This window comes from Solenopsis invicta, chromosome 6 (genome assembly GCF_016802725.1).
Source record: "Solenopsis invicta isolate M01_SB chromosome 6, UNIL_Sinv_3.0, whole genome shotgun sequence".
In the NCBI taxonomy this organism is placed as follows: domain Eukaryota; kingdom Metazoa; phylum Arthropoda; class Insecta; order Hymenoptera; family Formicidae; genus Solenopsis; species Solenopsis invicta.
Window position 1 is genome coordinate 13,975,338 of NC_052669.1, and position 25,300 is coordinate 14,000,637.

The 25,300-nt window shown below is 39.0% G+C and overlaps 4 protein-coding genes and 1 pseudogene across 4 annotated transcripts; 4 read left to right on the top strand and 1 right to left on the bottom strand.

Moving 5' to 3' along the window:
• Positions 1 to 1,993: 1,993 nt before the first annotated feature.
• LOC105205980 lies at positions 1,994 to 3,148 on the top strand. Its single transcript, XM_011175513.1, has one exon. It carries the CDS (start codon positions 1,994 to 1,996, stop codon positions 3,146 to 3,148), a length of 1,155 nt encoding a protein of 384 aa, XP_011173815.1.
• A 1,918-nt stretch (positions 3,149 to 5,066) lies between these two features.
• Positions 5,067 to 6,197, top strand: LOC105205971 (matrix metalloproteinase-14-like). Its single transcript, XM_011175506.2, has one exon. It carries the CDS (start codon positions 5,067 to 5,069, stop codon positions 6,195 to 6,197), a length of 1,131 nt encoding a protein of 376 aa, XP_011173808.2.
• A 218-nt stretch (positions 6,198 to 6,415) lies between these two features.
• Positions 6,416 to 13,386, top strand: LOC113005440 (annotated as a pseudogene).
• A 3,784-nt stretch (positions 13,387 to 17,170) lies between these two features.
• LOC120358172 lies at positions 17,171 to 17,965 on the bottom strand. Its single transcript, XM_039451214.1, has 2 exons — positions 17,361 to 17,965; positions 17,171 to 17,282 (listed from the first exon to the last, which is right to left on the bottom strand). Exon 1 carries the CDS (start codon positions 17,869 to 17,871, stop codon positions 17,455 to 17,457), a length of 417 nt encoding a protein of 138 aa, XP_039307148.1. The 5' UTR covers positions 17,872 to 17,965; the 3' UTR covers positions 17,171 to 17,282; positions 17,361 to 17,454.
• Positions 17,966 to 20,729: 2,764 nt separating this feature from the next.
• LOC120358091 (uncharacterized protein K02A2.6-like) lies at positions 20,730 to 24,666 on the top strand. The gene is made up of 6 exons (XM_039450811.1): positions 20,730 to 20,863; positions 21,111 to 21,696; positions 22,086 to 23,176; positions 23,259 to 23,704; positions 23,888 to 24,068; positions 24,168 to 24,666. Exons 1-6 carry the CDS (start codon positions 20,730 to 20,732, stop codon positions 24,664 to 24,666), a joined length of 2,937 nt encoding a protein of 978 aa, XP_039306745.1.
• Positions 24,667 to 25,300: the final 634 nt, after the last annotated feature.

Here is a 25,300-nt window from a genome sequence, read left to right on the forward strand (position 1 = left end):
TTTGCGGGCCCGGCACTCGTCTAGCGAAGAGATTAGCGCGTGGTGATCGAGGTATTAACCCATTAGATTCAGCGTGTCGCGAACACGATATCGCTTATTCGCGAAGCAGCGATCTTGCTGATCGTCACGTTGCCGATCAAGCGCTCGCGGAAAAGGCGCGTGAACGAATTACAGCGAGGGATGCGAAATTTGGCGAGAGAGCTGCCGCAACCGCTATATGGAACCTGCAATGAAGGCGAAAACAAAATTAGGTATGGGCCTAAAAAGACGTGGACGGAGAACAACGAAAAAGAAAAGAATACTTCCTATGGCTAAACGTGGAAGCATTTTACCGTTTTTACCGTTGTTGGGGGCACTCGGTGCTCTGGCGGGCGGAGCGGCTAGCGTGGCAAAAGCTGTAAATGCTAATAAAGCATCGCGACAACAACTCGAGGAAATGCAGCGTCATAATCGCGCCTTGGAGGGACGTAGTTTACGTTTGTCTCCGTACAAACGTGGTAGCGGTGTTAAGAGAAAAAGCGGAAAAAAAACGTCGTGGACGAAAACATTGAAGATGCTCGAATTGCCGCGCTCTGGTATCACGACGAATGAGCAGTTGCATCGCTCGGCGTGTCGATTGCGTATTCCGTTTTTCAGGGGCGTATTTATGCGCGATGCGCTTCCGACGAAGCCGCGTCGCAATGAGAGTGGAATCGTAAACCTTGACGACTCGACAGGGCCGGACACTCATTGGGTTGCTTATGCAAAGAGAGTAAATATTGCGATTTACTTCGCATGGTTTCGGCAATCTTCGGCCTCCGAGAGAATTCGAGCGATATTTGGGGAACGATATAAATTTACTGTACAATCGACATTCGTATCAGACGTTCGATCAGAACATTTGTGGACAATTGTGTTTACAGTTTCTTTGGGAGATCGATTCGAAAAAGAAAGTTTATCGGTTTTCGTCATGTCGTTGACTCTCACGCTAACTGGAAAAAGCAGCGTCCTTTCGGCGAGTTACTTTCCCGCTTTCGATCTCAACGATGGCGAGTACGAGTTGGGACTTGCGAATTTTGAAACGTATAACACAATACCAAATGTTAATTCTACGAACAATAAGTTTTACTTTGACAATAAAACAATAACGATTCCCGAAGGATCATACGAATTACCAGCTATAAACAGATTTCTGAGAGCCGCCATACTTCGCGAGCAACAAATAAGTAACTGCGACGGAAGATATTCTGATGTAATTGCTGATGATACCGGTTAGCTTTTTGATTACGAGGATGACAATGATGAAAAGGGTGAACGTTCGATAATTATTCGCGCCAACGATAATACTATGAAAAGTGAGATACGATGTGTCTTTCAAGTCGATTTTACCCAACCGAATAATATCGGTTTGCTATTGGGTTTTTCATCTCGCATATTACAACCGAACAAATGGTACGCTTCCGACGAACCAGTAAATATCATGAATGTAAATATTATTCGCGTAGAATGTAATATTACCACAGGCGCGTATAGCAATGATAAACCGGTGCATACGATTCACGAATTTGCGACGAACGTTCCATCGGGATATAAATTGTCGATCACACCGGCTCAAATCATTTATCTTCCCGTCATTGCGCAGAGTGTCACCGATATTACGTTGCGTGTCGTCGATCAGAACGGACGAGCGATCGATTTCCGCGGTGAGGACGTAACGATTCGACTTCACTTACGACGAAAATGATAGATATGTTCGCATGCAAATGATGCTCATTCTGAACGAGTCTCACGCGAAGGAAAGTGCATCGCAAACGTATTATCCGGAAAGAGACGGGAATAACATCGCAAGGACTAAAGGAAGAAGACGTGAATTGACGGCAGCAAATGTTGCGTTTTTACGATCGCTTGATTTCGTCGTGAGAAAAGAATGTGGCCCAGGATATTCTAAGTATCGGAGCTAAGCCCGTCTTCGACGATTGTATTGTTAAAATTGAAACTCACACTTACAATCAGTATGCAAACACCACTTTTGGATATAGCGATAAGATACGCATACCGATACAGCAGCAGGATTTGTATACTCTACCATGTGAGAGTTTTCTGTACGTCGAGGGAGTTTTCGCTAAAACAGATTAACACGCCGTCAACATCGAAAGATAAGGATAGTTCGACAATGACGCCAATGAGAAGAGTTAATAATTGTGTAGCGTTTATGTTCGATGAGATTCGATATGAACTCGATGGCGTAGAGATCGATAGAAATAGAAACGTAGGCATAACGAGCACAATGAAAAATTATGTATCGCTAACAGACGAACGAAGCAGAATATTGAAAAACGCGGGATGGGATATCGTGATGCAACGGACTGCGGGGGAATTCAGCTATTGTGTACCCCTCAATGTTCTTCTAGGATTTTGCGAGGATTACAAACGTCTGATTATTATTAATGCGCGTCACGAACTTATTCTTATACGCGCACGCAATGACGCCAATTGCATAATTGCAAATATTTCCACGGACGAACGGGTACTAACTCTATTAAGAGTACAATGGAAGATGCCACACGTGATGTTGAACGATGTTAACAAATTGGCGCTTTTACGAACATTGGAGAGTGGTCAATATCTTAGCATGGGCTTTCGATCTTGGGACTTGTACGAGTTTCCGCTGTTACAGAGCACTACCAAACATTTGTGGGCTGTAAAAACTGCTACACAATTGAAAAAACCGCGATATATAATTTTTACGTTGCAAACAGGAAGACAAAATATTTTTGCGGAAGACGCTTCTAAATTCGATCATTGTAAACTTACCAATGTAAAATTATATTTAAATTCTGAATTTTATCCTTACAACGATATGAATTTAGATTACGATAATCATAAGTACGCTATATTGTACGATATGTACACAAAATTTAGAAAAGTTTATTATGGATGTAATCGCGAACCTCTTTTGTCTTTCGTAGAATTTTTGCACAATGGCCCTCTCGTGGTTATTGATTGTTCGAGGCAAAACGAATCAGTAAAAAGCGCCACTGTAGATGTTCGCATTGAATTTGAGTATAAAGAAAATATTCCGGAAAATATTACGGCTTATTGTCTTATTATTCATGATAGAGTGGTGCAATATAATCCTCTAACGAATGTAGTACGCAAAATCGTGTAGTGAATATTAAAACCGCAAACCTCGATAGAGATAACATCAATGCTACTACTACTGTTACGCAACGTGTCATCGCTGATCTATAAAAAACCTATTCGCTTCTCCTCTAACGAATGTAGTACGCAAAATCGTGTAGTGAATATTAAAACCGCAAACCTCGATACAGATAACATCAATGCTACTACTACTGTTACGCAACGTGTCATCGCCGATCTATAAAAAACCCATTCGCTTCTGCAAAAAATCAGACACAATCAGACAGTTGTCACAGTTTGCATCTATCGTTTGTTTTCATCTTTTTTTAACGACAAAAATAGCACGCGCGCGTGAATTGAGTGACGTACCAATTTTTGTCGACTTACATGGGCGACATTTTTCGACTCAAGGAGGTAGCTGTTTTGCGACGGGGCGACGAACTTACACATTATGTATTTCGTGCGCCACTAGCATGGAATCTTCTGACGAATGATGAAAAACAACAAGCAAATTGATTAACGGCTCATCACCATCATTTGCATTGGAAGGATGGTGATATTGAGTTTCGACAAGCAAAAAAACTAATTAGATGCGCTGTGCTTGACGGGCTATTTGATGGTAAGGATGACGAAATCATCATATACGTTAAAGAGCTTCAAAAAAAAGACGTGGCTGCAACAGTATCTTGACGAGGATCACGAGTGCAGAATAGACAGTATCGAGGTTGACTTCGAGGATATTGAGAGACTTAGGGATTTGAAAGCATCGAGATCGTTCCACTGCAGGCGTCATGTTAAAAATTGTGCTATGGATAACGTTATTAAATTGTACGAATGGTGGTCGCAATGCGCGAGGAATCTATTTCCACCATCAATTCCATATTCACCAAGAGAAAAAAAAAAGAGAAATAAGAGGGAGACTCGAGATCTCGATATTGGTGAGTTTTGCGACGATGACGACGATGACGGCGGCGGTAATGGTGACATTATTGAGGATGACAAAAGTATCGATAACGATGCTGACCGCAAACGAGATGGAAGACTTTCGGCGCCTTTTACTTCTTCCGACGCTAATGACTTAACAGAAATACGTTCTCTGGCACTATAATAACAGAGTGATAACGAGGATGATGCTGATGACGGCCACAACCGCGATAAGAAGCTTTTTTACCGCCTTTGTTCTCTTTTGATAAATTTGCGCGATTCAATGCTTTAATTATACGCTGCCGCTAGCGCAGTATTACTAACAAGATTGTATTATCTCTCATAAAGCTACTAATGTACATAATTATACGTTTTCGCATTATTGCGCGATTCTCTTATGATAAATAAAAAAAGTTATTTCACAATCGGTATCTTTTTTTGTCGACATTCCCTCCCTCCTCTTTCAGAGTTTGTATCGCATTCTTTATAAGTAGCCAAAATCACAGCTTGATCAGTTTAGTAGTCTTCTAATCGCGAATACGCTCTCAAACTGCTCGCGATGCATGTCACGCTCATTTTTGTCGTTGCCATTATATTTGCTGTTAAGCCAGAGAATTGCGTGACTCAGGATGTCGATGTGATATCGTATCTTTACAAATATGGCTATCTCGATGGTAATAATGCGCAGCTTTCGATGGATAATTCGAGTGTAACTCATGCACTTGCGTTTTTTCAAGAATATTATCAATTGTCTGGTGACGGTATTTTGAATAACGTGACATTAGATGTGATGCGTCGACCGCGATGCGGTAATCGGGATATTCCACACTACAAACAAAATACAGGCAAACGCCAAAGTGGACAAAAACGCATTTAACGTGGAATTTTCAATTTGCCGATAAATTAACTCTGACAATGGCTGAACAGGCATTTTTTTGTGTGCAGCAAAGACACCGTTAACTTTCGAGCGTAAAATATTGGGGCCCGATATTGTAATATCGTACGAGGCGAGTAGACACACGATGTCGGATTTATTCAACGCTCAAATCTGCAGAGAAGTATTTGACGGAAAAGGTGGAGTTGTTGCACACGCGATATCTATGGGTTTCTCTACCAATGGACCTATCGCTGCTGCTGACATTCACGTTGATAACGCAGAACAATGGTTTATACAATTGAAAAAAAATCCTCCGAATACAATGCATTTGCTTCGCGTGCTCGCACATGAGATCGGTCACGCTCTAGGATTAGAGCACAGTTCCCGTAAGGATGCAGTGATGTATGCTTACGGTTCTGGTCTAGAGCCGTATCCCGTGGAATTGTCCATTGATGACACATTAGCTATTCAGAATTTATACAGAGCCAAGAACAATGAAGTGATGAATGAAATAGCTACGACGACGACCACGACGATAAAACCCACCGAACAAATTCCCGAATACTTAAGTATATGTGATGCGCCGTATATAGATAATATGTTGTTATTAGAGAATAAAATGTTTATTACGTACAAACAATATGCATGGTCAATGGGTATAGAGGATAAAAAATATAGCAAATCAATCGTATTGACAGATTATATGACTTTTCTTCCCAAAAATGTTACCATAACGGCGGCGTATCAAAGACCCTCGGGTGATGTTGTATTATTTGTGAGAAATAAAATTTTCTTACTTGAGTATCCCAGTTTTACCCTGAAATCTGGTTGGCCAAAAAATATCACGAATATAGGCTTATCCTCGGACGCGGAAATCATTACCGTAATAAATACTAACAAGGGAAGAACTTATATTATTTTTAATGAAAACAACGTAGCCGAGATAAATGAATGCACTATGAGCGTAGTTAAATATTTCGCATTGCAAACGATATTTCCTGTGATTCCAATCACTGTCCAATCGGCTTTTCACTATGTCGACGGTTATATTTATTTTTTCGATAAGAAACATTTTTATAAATTTAACGAATTCACAAAAACCGTTGTAATGGCTGATAGATTTAATTTAATGCTGTTCGGTGTCGAATATCCGAAAAATGGAATAATACAACAATTACGCGAGTTTCTAAATCGACTTATTGAAGATAATTCCTCGCTTAAAAAAAAACCACCTATGATAAAGAATGAGAAATGTATGATAAAGAATGAGAAATGATTTTTTTTTTTTTATACATTGGGAAATCCTCATGGATACCTCCTCCTTCCCGAGGTGGAAGAAGGGGTTATGCCGGACTCTTACCGGCTAAAACCCTATGATAGTACTACGTTTTTAGTTTTAGCAGTACCCCGTCTAGTTTTTTAGACAAATCTACTGTAACTCGTAATCCTCCGTTAGTATATGTATAACGATCCAGCTAGCAACATCGTACAAGGATGTATTCGCTCCCAAGTGAAGTACATATTCGTGTCGACTATGAAAATGAAGGCTCGCAAAAGAAGAAGCGAACGTTCAGCGCCAAAAATGTTGACAACATTCCTTCGGAGCAGGAGAACAGCGAGAATCGAAACGCAAAGAGAAGAAAAAATGATGACGATGCGGAACAGGAAAGTGGCAGCGATGAGATAAGAAAAATTACGTAAGTATGTAGATTCAAACTTTCTCTACGTTGTGAAAAAATACTAATGCTTTTTCTTTCAGATGTTCCTTCGTACGGATATTAGAGAGAAGATACCTCCTAAAAAAACAGGGTATAAATATATAGACATTGGCATTGTCGTGAACACCCCATCCTATGGGAGCATTCTGCTCGGCGACTGTCATGGAAAAATATATCTTTTTCGCCCAATACGTGGAAGGCTTTGGTCGATCAAAAACGCCTTGTGATGTCGCACCTACACTCGAGCAACGGCGATGAGTCACAATCTCAATCTCGAATGTATATTGGAAACTTTACATTGCGATTTGGTAAATTGAATAATGTTCCACTGCTACGGATTGAGACGCCGACAGCCTGTCTAGCATTATCTAAAAGTACCGTCTATAACATGTTTAATTTGGAACATTGCGTGAACCGCTTGATTTATTCGCTGACCGCGATAACTGCGAACATTGATGCGAAATTATCGCGATTTCTCTTGATCGCGTCTACTGTTTCCGATTATGCTAATATCCCGAAAGCTATTCGCGAACACGAATCTTACGATAAAAACGACATTGTTGAATGTGAGTTGCTAGCTCTATACTTTGGTTCTTTTTACAATTAAAACAATGAAAGAAATAAATGTACTCGAAGAAAACGAAAAAAAAACTACTATAAATTATTGTACTATGAAATAATAAAGAAACTTTAATGAACTTTTTGTAGCTGATATATAATTAATAAAAAACAAAAAAATACAGTTTTCTATAATGCCCTCGATATCACGCATTATTACCCGCTACATCGTTCACACGTAATCTTTCATACGCACACGCATTACTCGCTACACCGCTGCATTTTACAACGTTCACACGTACACTCGCTTCTTAATGAATAGCAAAAACACAATTTTATTCACTTTACATTTTTATCAGAATAATCGTATTCGTAAGGACAATCGCAATCGTCCTCGCATTCCATTGCATAATCTGAAAAAAACAAAAAATGGATATATAACAAATACACCAAAAATGGATATATATAATACAATGGCCAAGAGGAGACAGATTAGCAACAATAAAACAAAAATTTCAGAGGTTGTCAGTACTACCTGATATTATTGGAGCAGTGGATGATACGCATATTTCTATAAAACAGCCATAAGTAAGGTTTTTTGTTTGAAAACTGCAAATCTTCTTGATGAGTTTATCTAATATTCTAATCATATGATCTTATGCAAAAAGTTGAGCGAGCTTGAAATTAAAATGAATAAATATTTTGTGTACTATAAAGATTTAAAATCAATATAAAATTGTCAAGAATTAATAAGTAGAGGCTATTAGACACAGCTATAATAAACAAATAGAATATTAAACATTTCAACCGTAAATGCTATCTTTAGTGAAATAAAAAAACAAAAATATTATTTCTTTAACTGAAACGCATATAAAATTTCGCTCGCAAATGTTTGTGTTTTTCAATACAATATGACTAACTTTCCAATACAGCACAACAAATATACATGTTTTTTTTCTCTTTGATTTGTTTCTGTGAAATATCAGTATAAGTGTTAAACTTCTGTCAAGATAACATGATATATAATAATCTTAATTGGTGAATATAACCAAGTTTGGCATCTTAATACACAAAGAAATGTAAAGTATACATTTGTACGTTATTTTGTATCGTGCGGAGTAATCCAAAAGCTCATCTAATTTAAAAATGCACAATTATGTCATTTTTTCTATGATTACAAAATATAACACACAAAACATATGCAAGCAAAATTTTATATGTGTTTTGGTTAGATAAACAAGGTCATTAAAAAAAATTTGATTTTATTGAAGATGATTGCATTGAAGATGATTGCATTTACAGTCGGAAAATTTGATATTTTATTTGTTTATTAAAATCGTTCATAATAACATAGTGACCTAACTCTGTTCATTAGTTCTGGATAATTTTATATTAATTTTAAATATGTGATACTTCTTATTAGATTTGCTTAAACTTGATTCGTTTTCAGAAAGACTCTCTGTTCTACAAGCATATAAAAAAAAGTATGTAGTTATACTTCAGGCTATATGTGACTCAGAGTTGGTCTTTTTGGATTGCTTTGCCGGTTACCTAGGCTCTGTCGGTGATATACGAGTATTTCGAAATTCTGATTTGTGGTTAGAAGTGCAAAGGTATAGACTATCATATTTCCCTAATGAGGAATACATCATTGGTGATAAGGCTTATCCTGTTTTATGTTGGTGTATTTCTGCTTTTCGTGATCGTGGTAATCTTACAGAGAATGTATACTTTGTATGTATGTACATTCGGTACTTGTATCTATAGTATCATTAATTTTTCATTTTTTAGTCTCTCTTATATAGTGAACATTTTCTTAACTTCTTTGCATGTCCAAACCATGAAATTATTAGAATTTTTCTTTCTTTGCAGGCTCAGAAAAGGTTCAACAACATACTGTCTATAGTTAGGTAAGTCATGGAAAGGGCTTTCGCATTGCTAAAAGGAAGATTTTGAAGGCTGAAATATCTAGATATGAATAGACATGATCCCTTTTGTGATAATTGCTTGCACAGTTCTTCACAATATCTGTCTTGAAAGATTTGATGAAGACATAGAAGAATACATTTTAGAAGGCCGGGAAAATGAAAACATTGAAGAAGACGGAGAAAATGAAGTTCACATTGCTTAAGATCTAGTGGCAGATGATGCTGGTATAGCAAAAAAAAAAATTATCTATTGACCTTAGTTCAATGGTATGTATACTAGCTGTCATAAGTATGACATTTTATAAGTATAACATTGATATAATACAATAAGTATTTTATAAGTACATTATTTCTAGTTATATCAATAAACAAAGTTTCTTGTTAAAGAATAAAATAATTGAATCATAACTTAAATACTTGTAATAAAACTACAATATATTTATTCAATCATGTCATTTACTTATACAATATACAGGGTGTCAGGTAACTACCATCCGTGGTTTCGTGGGTTGATAGATTAAGTAAAACTGAGCAGAAAAGTCCTTTACCATTTTTTAATATTTGCCATAGTTAACGAAAAAAAAAAAAATTAATAAAGTCTGCGAATAAGCGCGTATCACCGCGCGCAAGGACCACTGGACCCGCCGGTTGCCGAGACGTAGGCAACCGCGGCTGTCTGCGCGGCGCTGTGAGGTTAGGAGGGAAAAGCAGCAGTAGCTGCGGCCTGCTAGCGGCTCGGCAAGGAGGGAGAAGTAGCAATGGGTACTCGCGAGCGGCAAGCGGTGCTAGATCGTCGCTCTGAGTTGCTCGTTTCCTCGTTTTCTTATGAAAATAAAATTTTTTAATACAATATCTAAATATGGAAATATATCTTTTTTCATAACAAATGTGTGTATACACACATACATGCATGAACAACGCGTGACAGATACGCGCGATTTAAGAAGTAATTTTTTGCGCTGTGGTAAGAAAATGATAAAGTGGTATCATTTCCACACCACCTTGTGGTAGATAGCATGGTGCGTTTTTTTTTAAGTGGTATCCCCAGTAGGCCTAATCCACTTTCTTGCATTTTTAATGCAAGAATTGTTTGAAGTGCCGTCTCCGTTCTCGTACGCAAAGTTCGGCAAGAAAAAAAAATGCAAGAAAGTGGATTAGGCCTACTGGGAATATCACTTAAAAAAAACGCACCATGCTATCTACCGCAAGGTGGTGTGGAAGTGATTTTTTCAGTCTTTAGGTATTAAATCGTATTAAATACTTGAGTTAATAACACGTGCAAAAAACTTAATCTTAACCCTTAAACACACCGATCCTGTAAAATACGGAAAAACATTTTTGGGTCTGGGAGACTTTTTCAACTTTGAGAAGCTATATCTTTGATTACAATCAATATTTTTCTACGATTTTTTTTCTTAAACAAAAGTTCGAAATCTCAGGAATGTGACTGCACAATCGGCATTGGCGATAAATAATTCATTGTGAAGTTATAAAAGAAAAACCATTAAGCAAAAATTGGTTAAATTGGAGAAATTGGTCAAATCCACTTTTCCTTCAAAAAATCATATCTTCGCAACAAAAAACATTTAAGGACTTTCAAATACGGTATTTTAAAGCTAAAGAGTCACACTTCCAAAATAAAATTTGGCAAAGTCATTCTTTTTAAAAAGTATAATTATGTAACATGGAGAATATGAGGTATTTTTGGGCATCTAAAAATATACTTTAAAAAAAAAATCATATCTTTGCAACAAAAAACTTTGAAGAGCTTTACAATACGGCGTTTTAAAGCTAAAGATTCATACTTAAAAAAAAAATTATATTATTGTCATTTCTATTAAAAAATGTACTTATGTAACAAGGCAAATATGAGGTATTTTTGATTAAATAGTGTCTAAAATTGAAAATGGATGTGTTTCATGATACATTTCGGAAAAACTCCCTTTTCTACAGCATTTTATAGTATTCCAACTTTAAACAAAGTATATGCGAGTAACATTCGCAAACCGACCTGTTCGAACGTATTTTGTCTAGCTTTTTTATGTAAAATACTCACAAAAAAGTTTCACTTACACACTATATGAGTCGCATTGACCCTAACAAAACTTTATTGCCGTGCCGTTCGAATTCTAGTTGACCAAAAAAGTTGATCAACTATATCAATCGAAAGAGGAGATTTCAAACTTTTTTTACGTCTTGGTCCGAACCTCTTATCTCATTCCGTCTTCACATAGCAAGCGTTCAAAACTTCATATGGGGTCTCTCAGACCCACGTACGTGTTTAAGGGTTAATCATACTTTCAGGTAGCACTAATCAAGATATAACAAAAAATCAAATACCATATCTTTTGTATGTCAATCCCCTATGTCCTTACTATTAATATTAAATCATTCTTTTATGAAAATATAAAAAGTTTATCAATTGACAATGTAAAAAAACCTTGACAATATTTGAAGAAATCAATCAAAAAAGAATCAAACCCTCAAATAATTACATAAAAAGTCTGTATAGATTTCTGTTCAACGTGAAAAGAAAAAAGAGGAAAAATAAAATGTGTAAAAAAATTCAAGTACAAAACATCTGAAATTAATTTTGTAATTGTGATCCGATTTGAATTGTTTACAACTTAAGAGACTAAAGTATTTAAAATGTTAAAGATAATACTGTGAATTGTGTCCATTTCCACCAATGTAGATTAATTGTAAAATCAAACGAACTCACCGAGTGAAGTTCGATTTGAATTATGCTTGTGGTTTTGTCCGTATGGACAATTATAATGTAGTAGCGTTCCTCCTACACTTTGTCACCAACAGTTTAGAATAGGCGCCGAAAAAAGAAAGGTGGCGCCCTTGATCGGGTATTCTCGCCTTCAGTCTCCTACGGTTCTATTCCGTTCCGCCATATCATTTGTTCAGAGAATAAAGCAAATCGCCTTAGTAAATTTTAAGATTGGGTGGGAGAAAATTCTATTATGGGAGGGAAAAAGGTCCATACGGACAAAACCACAAGCATAATTCAAATCGAACTTCACTCGGTGAGTTTGTTTGATTTTACAATTATGCTCTGTGGTTTTGTCCGTATGGACAATTATAATGTAGATGTTCAGAGGGCGATTTGCGTTTTGAAGAAAGAGAAGAAAACTAGATTCTTCTCGTTAGTTTTTCCGTTTATTGAACATCTTAATACAAAAGAATATATCTTGATAGTAACTTAATGACATTACACATTTATGCGCTATTAAAACCTGGATTAACAAGTAAGGGAATAGAAAGAAAAGATAAACGCTTTTCGCAGGTTTTAAAATAGCTTCAAGTACTCCTGCTCCTATCTATAAAATCTTATCTATAAGGTGTGAAAATTTTATCTATGAGTTTTTTAAATTCAGTAAGACCTATGAATATTTAAGGCTGTAGGACGGAATTGCTAAATTCTTCCGGATTTATAATTGGACGGTTATAAAAACGCGCAAAAATTTGGGATGACCCCGACCAACCTGCAGCCCGTTTTATTAAATCTAAAGTTACTCCTTTTTGGGCTGCCCGAGAAGTAGAAGCGTGGCGCGTACTGTGTGATGCGAAGAAATCGGTCCTAACTCCACAGTCTTCTAGGCTCGAACGTAACCAGCGACTAATCGTCTGTTGACCAACGGCCCTGTGAGGGCGAACGAAGGAAATGAAAAAGGAATCGTCCGAAGGAGTTCGTAGATTTCGGGTTACCTCTAAATAATGTTTAGTCAATTTGTAAATGCAAAGACTTTCGTTACCTTCAAATGGAGAGAACGAGAAGGACGGTTGTGAACGACCTGGGGCGGATGTTTTAATGCGCCCTGGTACTTTGATAACAAGTTTATCCTAAAAATTTGAGATAGTTTAAAAGACGCAAGCGTCTGTACACGTTGGCCGGTGCCCAAGGCGAGGAGTAGGACCAATTTCTTTGTAATAACATCAAGCGAGAGCGAATCATAAGGGAACCAGGTGGCGAGTTTAGCTAGTACTGGAGCCGGGTCCCAAATAAGGTCGTAACGAGGGCGAGGAGGTTTCAGGACTCCTACTCCTTTACAAAAGCGTTTTATTAACGCGTGATTTCCTATCTCGTTATGCGTAATAAGAGAGATAGCGCTACGCATGGTGTTAATTGATGAGTATGAGTTTGCTTGTTGCAGCTCTTGAGCTAAAAACTCTAAAAATTGCGCAGGGCTTGGCGCGAAAGGAGAAATCGGAATGGATTGGCAATAAGACCACCAGTCTTTCAAAGGCTTAGAGTATTGCCTAACTGTTGAACTGGATAATGAGGCTAACATAGTCTCTAGAGCCCCCTGCGGAACTTCTCGATTTTGAATGGCCAGCCGGATAAGCTCCCTGCCGCCAGGAAAAGAGTTCTCCATGCAGGATGGTGATCTCTGAAAGGAGAAGAGAGCAAATTGTAAGATGGCGAGAATATTATGGGCTCTCTGGTTAGGAGACGGCAAAACAAGGGAAACCAGGCTTGTGAAGGCCACCAGGGCACTACCACAACACCCTTCGCTTTATCGTTTATAATTTTCCGAAGGACTCGAGGTATTAAAATGAAGGGAGGAAATGCAAAAAATCTTACACCTGACCAAGAAAATGTAAATGCATCTACTTCTATAGAGCCCGGATCTGGGAACCAAGATACGTAAATTGCACATTTTGCATTAATGATTGAAGCGAATAGATCTATGTCAAAAGGGCCAAATTGTGACCGAATCATTGAAAAGGCGGCTTGTGATAAGGACCACTCAGTATCTAGACTCACTATTCTAGATTCTCGATCAGCGATAGAGTTATCGATCGAGGCAATATAAGATGCAAATAACAAGATATTACGCTTTTCGCACCATGACCAGATTTGTTTTGCTAAGGCTGATAGATGCGGGTACTGAACAGAGCCAAAACGATTGATGTATGATATCGCTGTCGTGTTATCTATGCGGAGAAGGATGTTGCAATTAGAAAGATCCTCTGCAAAACATTTCAAACCATAAAAAGCAGCTTTTAGTTCAAGGAAGTTTATATGAGCGGATTTCTCATTTTCCGACCACCATCCTCGGGTATGCAACTCACCACAAGAAGCGCCCCACCCCGTTAGAGATGCATCTGAAAATATCTCTCAAACTGCTGTATTTGAACGGATAAAATAAGCCTGATTATGATCAGATAAGATCTTAATCCACCATTGGAACTCTTTAGCCAAGTGGAGAGAAATTTTCATTTTGGCCATATAATTACCGTTTTCATCCCTTAGTGCTAGAAATTTTTCTCTCTCGAATTCTTTAGTATACAAGAGTCCGTACTGCACCGCCGGACATATTGAAATTAGCGAACCGATCATGCTTGCAAAATCTTTAATTCGGCATTTAGATTTTCTTGAGAAATCGGAGATCATTTTAAGAAGAGCTGAGTGCCTTTTGGGGGGAATCGCAATCGACTGCGCCGCGGAATCAAAAATAAACCCCAAGTATTTGCAGGATTGTGCAGGGATAAGTTGCGATTTCGAAAAATTAATAAGGAAACCTAAAGACGAGAGCAAGTTCATAGAAGCGTTTAGATTTTCCAAGCAGTCCTCCCGCGAGGACCCGAAGAGCAGAAAATCATCCAAATAGACAACCGAGCAAAATCCCTCATTCCGTAATCGGGCCAATACTGGTCTCAAAATTTTAGTGAATATATATGGTGCTGTGGAGAGCCCAAAGGCAAGGCTGCGAACTCATACGTGATGCTACGCCACTGAAAACGGAGAAAGCGGCGACTTCTGAGAGAGATTGGGACGAGTAAGTAAGCATCTTCCAAATCTATAGTCGCCATCCATGAATCCTGGACCATCAATTGAATCACCATGCGCCAATCCTCTAACTGAAAATGAGGGGGAAATAAAAAATAATTCAAATCTTTTAAATTCAAGATAAAACGCATTCCACCCGATGTCTTTTCTATGAGAAAGAATTGTGATAAAAATTGATCCGCAGAGGGTGAAGTGGCTGTTATAGCACCCTTCGAAAGTAGGCGTAGAATTTCTTTATCGCAGGCCTCGGCCATGGTTGCAGAGAAATTCGGCTCTTGTAAACGATTACGAATAGGCGGGGGTGAGGAGAAGGGTATTTCATAGCCTCGAATCGCTTTTAACACCTCTGGATCCCGCGTTACCTTTTTCCACTGCAATATATATTTTGAGAGTCTACCAGCCGTTCTTACGTCTTCTAACGGTGAGATCGTGTCCGGGAGCGAGATCGGTGGAGAGTGCTGCGGGATCGGTCCGACTTCGTTCTGGCCCCTGTGCTGCGAACCGTGGGTGCTTGTTTCGACACAGGGGCTTTGCGGTTTCCCTTATGGTTAGGAGCTGCTTCGTTGGCTGTTGTTGACTAGGTTGATAGCCTGTTTTAGTCAATGCAGTAGATCCTGTAGAAAACCTCGATAGGTCCTTGCCTGCTTTTTCACAAGCTTGTGCTGACTTCAAGCCTTCTGCAAAAGTCGAGCCAAAGAGCCATTCGTCGACTGCGGATTGGTCGGCTGCTGACTTTCCCACAAATGTCAGACATGGTTTGATGACTGATTGTCTAGCTAGGGACAGCCTATACTGGTGGTCCGCCAATAGGTGGATGTCATCCGCTAATTTTGCAATAGCAGATTTTACATTCGGCTGCAAAGGTCGGCCTTGGTAGGCTTTCAAGAGATCTGAAATTCCTGAGCCAAAAGCGTTGAGGCAAGCGCCTACCTGTAACTGAGCTTTACCTTGGTATTCGTCCCGCTTTAAGACGCTATGATGTTTTGACAACGCCGACCTTATTTCGTTGTTTAACTTAGGGGGTCCGATATCTGCTAAATTTCCTTTAATTTCAAATTTTGAGAGTAGATTTGTACGCAGCTCTTCTTTCAGACCCGAGCGAACTTCACCTTTAGTAGATTCGAAAACCGTAGGGTTCCAGGGAGACTCATTTGAAATTGGATGCTCTCCGAACAATTCGTTTATCAGAGAAGCGTCATTTTCTTTATCTATATCTGGCGAGCTCGCAATAATTACCTCAGGGTCGAAGCAAACTGTCGGTGGACACCGTTGGTCTGAAAAAAGGAAAGAAGCATGGTCAGATAAGGCAATCGGTTATGTTCCTTCTTTGCCATACCGAAGGAACATACCTGGTCCGCCGCCCCGGTTCTGAAGAACCGTCTGCCCATCTGCCTGCTCGTTAACCTCTGTGTGAGAGATTTGTAGCTCTCCCAACAGGGAAGGATCAGTATCCTTTGCAACAATGTTTCCCGGTACGATGTCCTCTGGTACGATGTCCTGGATATGACCCGAAGTGTCTATTTCAGGAATCCTCGGAGTGTACTCTCTCATAAAAGCGAGGATCTCCCTGAGTGCCGAAGTCAACTCATCACGTTGAGATGAGAGGGCAGGGGAGTCCCCGCGCGAGGCGCGTGAGCTAACCTCTATTGAGGATGCGTCGAGATCTGTCTGATAGACGGGATCTCTCGATGAATTTCTTGAATCTCGTTCCCGTGAACGTCTCACAGAACGATAATTCACTGCAAAATGCCTGTGCTTATGTTTAGGCATATCGAGAACGATAATTCACTGCAAAATAATCGAGTAGAGAAACGAACTAACTGTTGGTTGCGTGCAACAGAAAAACAATGATATGGCGGAACGAAATAGAACCGTAGGAGACTGAAGGCGCGAGTACCCGATCAAGGGCGCCACCTTTCTTTTTTCGGCGCCTATTCTAAACTGTTGGTGACAAAGTGTAGCAGGAACGCTACTACATTATAATTGTCCATACGGACAAAACCACAGAGCATAATTTCTATCTCAGTTTAATTTACTCTTTATCTTTTTCTAATTCTTAAAACTAAACAGATAAAAAATTAATTAGTCCGAGATTAAAATTAATCTATATTTGTGGAAAAGGACATTAGAAATAAAATAAAGAACTAAATAATAATAATACTAAAGATTTCTACTAAATGCTAAAGATTACTACATGTTAATGACAAACAAAAAAAAATATATGCATAACAGAATGTATTATCTTAGACTAGCTTGAGAATTGCATAACGTCACATAATCTTTCATCACAGATCTCCTTTATCCTTCTAATAGTCCACGTTTACAAAAGTAATCAAATGCTCTGGTAATAAGTTCTACAACAAGAGACAAGAAAAAATGAAAGAAATTAATATATATAGTCAAAATAGAAAAAAAAACTATACATCACTTACAACTATATAACTTTTCCAAGAGTCGGTTTATTACATTTTGATAAATCTCAATAGCACTATCCTGTCGTTCCATACGCTCAGTGTGCCTCTTCTGTCAAGCATCTTTTTTTTTATTAGACTTCTTTTTTTTTGTGGTAAGTAATCTTTCGATATTTTTCTTAGTGACATTTTTCTTTCTCTTTTTGGATTTAAGAGTAGAGTCACGTTCACTGTCGTCTTTACTGCTGCTGTTTAAGCACACAGAAACTACATTTGAAGAATATGTAGTATCTATCGATTTATGCTTTCTTAATGTTGAAGCTATGGACACAGGTTTCACAGCTGGCTTGTCACCAAGAGCATTATCCATTTCTTTATAAAACTTGCATGTAGCAACTGGAAGGCCACTTTTCTTCTCATTTTCATCTCTAGCTTTCACATAGTGTTTCCTAAGGCCCTTAAATTTGTCTTCACATTGCTGACCAGTATAGTGCCAGAGTGGGTTCTCTTTCTTCAACTTGCTGGCTATCATTTCCCAGACTTTCTTGTTAGTAATGGTAGTGCTTTTGAAATAACTTTCATGTCCTCTCTATTCATCAATAAGAATTCTAACAGCATAATCATCCTTCCACGATGCTGCATTTATGATAAAAAAATAAGAATAGATAATAAACAGTAGTGTATAAGGAGACAAAATTATGATTAAAAAGAACATAGGTACTTTTTTTGCCAGAAATGTCAGTGAGCGGTAGACTTTGTAAATTTTTATTTTTTGAATTTGCAGCAGATTTTTCACCAGACAACCGTTCTGGTTTTGACGCCAGAGTCTCATCTGTTCAGCAATAAATATTATTTATTTTTAAAGATTTATTGAATAAAATAGTCTTACGTACAATATTTAGTAAAACAGAAATTAGTAATACAATACACTTGCATCTCTGATAAGAAATAAGAATAGATAATAAACAGCAGTGTATAAGGAGACGAAATTATGATTAAAAAAAAACATACATACTTTTCTGGCTAGAAATGAACGGTTGACTTTGTAAATTTTTATTTTTTGAATTTGCAGCGGATTTTTTACCAGACAACAGTTCTGTTTTTGACGCTAGAGTCTCACCTGTTCACCAATAAATATTATTTATTTATTTTTATAGATTTATTGAATAAAGTAATCTTACATATAATATTTAGTAAATCAGAAATTAGTAATAACAATAAACTTGCCTAAAGAATTGATTTCAACATGCAGATTGAAAGATGCTAGATTTTCAGGTGTTCTATCAAAGTGCACTGAACAATCATCTATTAAAATAAAAGAAAAATAAATAATTAAACATTGATTGAGACCCAAATATTTAAAAATATAAACTACAAACCAAGCAAAGCTGTTAATGCTATTATAAATCTTACAAATAACATTAACAGACGTTTTGGCCTAAAAGTCACCTTCAGTATAATGTATAATAATATATATAAAGATAATGATAGCTAAATAATAAATATATATATATATATATATATATATATATATATATATATATATATATATATATATATATATATGATCAATCGATTAAAAATTAAATTAATTTGCAAACATTACTTATTAGGGTAGAATATTTAAACAAACTATCCGGCTACGCTTCAACAATTTCAAATTTGTGTACATATACTTTAGGTTTCAATTTTTAATATTAATTTTGCTCAAATTAAAAAATTGTTGAAGCAGAGGTTGAGAGTTTGTATACGAGGTGTGTTCAAAAAGTATCGCGAATTTTGTGTTTTTTCAAAAATTATTTATTTATTCATGAATATCTATTTTGTCCCCTTCAAAGTAATCCCCATGAGATATTATACACTTGTGCCAACGGTTTTTCCAATCTTCGAAGCACTTAAAAAAATCATTTTTTTTTATCTTGTTCAGCTCCTCCTTCGATGCCGTCTTTATCTCGTCAAGCGTAGCGTAACGTCGTCCTTTCATGGGCCTCTTCAGTTTAGGGAACAAGAAAAAGTCACAGGGGGCCAGATCTGGGGAATACGGTAGCTGCGGCATCATTAGTGTGTTGTTTTTGGCCAAAAAGTCGCGCACAAGCAACGATGTGTGAGCAGGGGCGTTTGGTACGAATTTCGCGGCGACCCGTCTCATGCCCAAATCATTGATAAAAATCGAATGGCACGAGCCAATCGATATGTTTAGGTCCTCAGCAACTTCTCTAACGGTGATTCGACGATTGGCCAATACCATTTTCTCCACTTCATTAATTTTTTCGTCTGTTGTTGAAGTGCTCGGGCGTCCGGCACGCTCTTCGTCGTTCACATCTTCTCGGCCTTCTGAGAACATTTTGTACCACCGATAAACGTTGCTTCGGTCCAAGGTAGCTTCTCCGTATGCCACAGTCAACATTCGGAATGCATCCGCGCACTTAATTTTGTTTTTCACACAAAATTTGATACAGGTTCTTTGATCCATTTTTTTGAATAGGTAAAAATCGAAGACGATCCAAAACACGTGCAAGCAAAGCAGCTGTCAACAATTAAGTGAACATTCAAAATGGCCGAGCTTGTCGGCATAAGTGAGAGACATGAGTACCAACATAACGCCACAAAAAGATCGAAATTCGAATATACGTAACCCGCGAAAATTCAAAATTCGCGATACTCTTTGAACACACCTCGTATTTTATCTAGACAAGAAATGTTTACAGACAAATTTAATTTCTAACCGTTTGACGTTTACGTATATTGTGCGAGAGCGCAATTCGAATACCGCGCGTTCCGGTTTCTCCTCAACCGCCGCGAGCGAGTAAACGCGAACTACGCGAGCGCCGCGTAATGCGAGGCTCGCTCTCTCTCCTTTTGTAACAGCGGACCCGAACGGATCGTTCTGTACGCGAGGCTAGCAATAAAGTGCGTTGTACTTGTCCACTACCGTCTACACAGTCTTTTCACCATCCCGCAACTACACAACAAAGAATTGGCGACGAGGATGGGATCCGTGAGTTGCTAGCGAGAAAAGAAGAGAGATTACTGCAGTACGGACAAGAAACCAGTACGCACCACGAGGTACACTCATAACGTGGCGAGGCTTACACCTCATTTTTCCGTACTAAAAGGGCGTTTCCGCGGTTCGAGCGTGAGCAAGCACGGTGTAGAGTTTACTCTTTTCTTTACAAAGAAGCGGTAGAGAAACCGCACGTGCATAGTATACCTACACGGTGGGGCGTATCGGTGCATGTGTAGAGCACGTGGCGCGCGCGTGAGGCCGAATAGATACACACATAGCAAGGGGGATTACGAACCGATGACGCTCGTTACGAAGAGCGCAGCTAGCCCTACCGCAGGTTTCCTTCGAATTGTACCGGCGAGTGAGCACGACATACACGAGACATGGCAGAAGTTGTGTTACACGGTAACTTCTCGATCGACGTATTCGATCCAACCACCACGGAATGGAAAAGATGGCTGCAACGTTTCTTAGCCGCCATCAAAATTTTCAAAGTTTCCACCGAGCAACAAGTACTGTATTTACTGCACTACATCGGTTCGGCGGCATTTGATGTCATTTGTAATAAATCTGCTGACCCTTACACTATTCCATTCGAGACTCTAGTTGCAAACTTAGGCGAATTCTACGCTCCGGAACCGCTGAAAATAACGGAAAATTTCCGTTTCCACTAGAGGAAATAGAAGGAAGAGGAATCCGTGAAAGATTTCGTTGCTGCATTACATAAATTGAGCATTCATTGTAATTTCGGAAATTACTTGAAGTCAGAGAGCGCTGAGAAACCAACTGGTTTTCGGACTATCGAGTCTCCAAGCTCAGTCGAGGCTGCTCGAAACAAAAGACTTGACCTTCGAGAAAGCGGTCCAAGTGGCTACAGCCCTAGAACTTTCGGAGAAAGACTCCCGGCAACTGCAAACAGGAACAACGGCCGTCGTGGAATATGTGGGCACACAAAACGACAAGTCGGAAGACAAAGGAACGCGGAAGAAGAAACCGATGCGAGAGAAGACGACCTTTAAGGGGAAGAACGAACCGAAGCGTACAGCGGTCGGTAAACATAATGTAACCCAAGCGAATACGTTTACAAATGCTAATGTAGTTTGTTTTAGATGCGGTGGAAATCACCTGGCAAACAAATGTACACGTGATCGAAATATTAAATGTAATTATTGCGGCACGCCAGGACACTTACGTAAAGTTTGTATGGGGGCAAAGCGTGCATCTGCGAATCAAATCGAGGAGGTTTTGACGGCAGAACATCCAAACTACCGTGACAAATTCTTTAAAACGCTCACGGTCGACGGGAAAGCGTTGCGTTTCGAGATTGATAGCGGAGCGGCAGTCTCTATTGTAAGTATTAACACGGTCAGACGTTTATTCAGTGAACGATGGTTACAACCAACAAACTTACAGTTAGTTGCGTTTTGCAACGTCAATAGATGTAGTCGGCATGCTGCCGGTTTCCGTGGCGTGACGTGGTGGCATTTGCAAGCTGAATTTATACGTTTCCAAAATTGAACGCAAGCCATTGCTAGGTCGCGAGTGGCTAAGACAGTTATGGTTATTTTAATTGACAGATTCTATTAATTCGATTCAAAGTACACCAGACGATACAAAAGTTAAAATTACAAATTTATTACTACGTTACAAAAAAAAATTAAATCCGAGTTCTACAAAAATAAAAGATTTACAAGCCAATTTAACCTTAAAAGATAATGCCAAACCGGTGTTTTTGGAAGCACGTACTGTTCCGTTCAAGTTATTACCTTTGGTCGAACAAGAGTTACAGACTTGTGAAGGACGGAATACTCGAGAAAGTAAATACATCACGTTGGGCTACACCCATTGTTCAGGTCCTTAAGAAAAACAATCGGGTGCGACTCTGCGGAGATTTTAGCGTCACGTCAAATCCAAATTTGGTGATCGATGAACACCCACTGCCAACAGTCGACGAATTATTCGCGGCTATGGCCGGAGGCACTAAGTTCACAAAAATCGACCTCGAACAAGCCTATCTACAACTAGAAATACGCGAAGAGGATCGCGAATTGTTGACCTTGAGTACACACAAAGGATTATTTAGAAGCACTAGGTTAATGTACGGAACCGCGTCAGCGCCAGCGATCTGGCAACGCGAAATCGAAAACATCCTACGGGATATACCGGGAGTGTTGGTTTTCTTGGATGACATTAAAGTCACAGGGCCAAATGATGACATGCATTTACGCCGTCTTGAACAGGTGCTATTACGATTAGCGGATAAAAACATACGGATAAATGAAGAAAAATATGAATTTTTTAAAGATAGTATCGATTACTGCGAATACAAAATTGATAAACACGGGATACATAAAACTGCTGAAAAAATGCAGGCAATTGAGCAAATGCCACGACCGCGCAACGTAGCCGAGCTGCGTTCCTTTTTGGGCATGGTAAATTACTACGGGAGGTTTATCAGAAATCTAAGCACTATACTGGCACCATTACATACCTTACTACAAAGGGAAACCGAATACAAATGGACGCAAAATTTCGAACGTGCGTTCCAACTAGCAAAAACAGAATTCCAAAACGATACCGTGTTGGTACACTATGACTCGAAGCTACCGTTAGTCCTTGTGACAGACGCAAGCGCCTATGATGTGGGAGCCGTGTTATCCCAACAGTATCCGGATAGTACTGAACGTGTATTGCAATACGCGTCGCAAACAAACACTCAACGGAAATACGCACAGATAGACAGGGAGGCTTACGCAATCATTTTTGGATTTGAGAAATATAATCAATGTTTATATGGACATAAATTCGTACTCATCACGGATCATCGTCCGTTAGTGCAAATTTTTTCACCCTTAAAATCGTTACCAGCTTATACAGCATTACGAATGCAACATTACGCGATTTTTCTACAGGGATACACCTTCAAGATCAAATATAGAAATACAAAACTACATGGCAACGCTGACTGTCTATCTCGTCTACCCGTTGCGTCAACGTCTACTGCGGAGTGTAGACGTTTACGAACTTGAAATTATGCATAGTATACCGATAACTACAGAACAATTAGCGCAAGCGACAGTTAAAGATGCGCAGTTACAGAACATTATTAAAGCACTACGCGAAAAAAAAGAAATACCTGCCAAATCACGTTTTAAAATCAACCAAGCAGCATTTAGTATACAACGCGAGGTACTCTTATGTAACGAGAAAGTTGTAATCCCTACGGTTCTACGGACCCGTATTTTGCGCGACTTATATAGAAGTCACTTTGGAGTGGTTAAAATGAAGGCATTGGCAAGAAGTCTCTATTGGTGGCCAGAGTTAGATAAAGCTATTGAGGAGATGGCAAGAAATTGCAGTACGTGCAATTCAATACGTAACAACCCACCGAAAGTTGAGATTCACAAATAAGAAACCGCAGAAGCACCTTTTGATAGAGTACATGTTGACTATGCGGGCCCATTTATGAGCGCCAATTTTTTTGTCATGGTAGATTCATGTTTGAAATGGCCTTTTGTTTATATTGTTAAGAATATAACAGCGAAGAGTACAATAGATGCGTGTAAGAAAATCTTCTCGGATTTTGGAACTCCTAAAACTATGGTAATGGATAACGGGCGTAACTTTCGCAGTACAGAGTTTACACAATTTTTGGAATCTAATGGAATTTCACCTAAGTATACGGCCCCATACCACCTATCTACAAATGGGCAAGCGGAAAGGTTCATCCAAACGATGAAAAATGCACTACGAAAAATACTAACAGATCCGCAAAACAAAAATTTAAAGTTAGAAGACGCGTTACAAATTTTTTTAACCAGAGTCACACCGCATTGTACCACAGGAGTTGCTCCATCTGAGAAGATGTTCAACAGAAAAATACATACTTATTATAACACATGCGTTCTTAACAAAGAAAAAAGATTTTCAAACGCGAGCATAAACAAAGGAATTCGCGAAATTGCGGTGGGGGAAAAGGTGCAGTGCCGAAACTACAGCGGAGGTTCAAAATGGAAACAAGGCATTGCTCAACGTATCGGCAAATTACATTATAAGATCACGCTGGACGACGGCAGAACGTGGGAGCGGCACATTGATCAAATTCTCCGATCCGGAGAACATCAGAACATTTGCGAGGAATCATTGAACGAAACGGATCCAAACACGCCAGAAGCCGACGGCGGCACAGTAACACTAAAAGAAGCTCTACAGCCACCAGCGGAAGTACGAGACCGGCCCTCACCAGGACAAGGGGAGCGTTCTGTACGCGACCGACGACCTCCAGAGAGATATACGGACCTCTCATGGAATCAGAAGTAAGGCGGAGCTTTTCCTTACGGGGAGAGGTGTTGTGCGAGAGCGCAATTCGAATACCGCGCGTTCCGGTTTCTCCTCAACCGAACGCGCGATGCCGCGAGCGAGTAAACGCGAACTACGCGAGCGCCGCGTAATGCGAGGCTCGCTCTTTCTCCTTTTGCAACAGCGGACCCGAACGGATCGTTCTGTACGCGAGGCTAGCAATAAAGTGCGTTGTACTTGTCCATTACCGTCTACAGTTTTTTCACCATCCCGCAACTACACAACAACGTATATAATACTTTAATTTTTCTTAAAAAACCAAGTAGTACTATTTTTGTATTTTAACAGAAAAATTTTTCCATGCTAACCCATGTGTGTAATTTTACCATAGAGATATAAGAATAGAGGGAGTGAGTCGTATGCTAGCACATAAGCTAGCACGTAAGAGGCTGCGATATAGCGATAGAAACAGAATGCTGCATAAGGACCCCTTTGTCTTTGTCTATACGCGCATGCGCTTTTGCGCTGCTCATTGTCTATAACGCATTTAGGTTCTAACCTCTTGAACAGTTTGAAAAGATAACCTTAAAGAAAAATTCTCAAAATTACAAACTTATTACAGCAAACAGTTACTATAAAATATAACTTTTTTTTT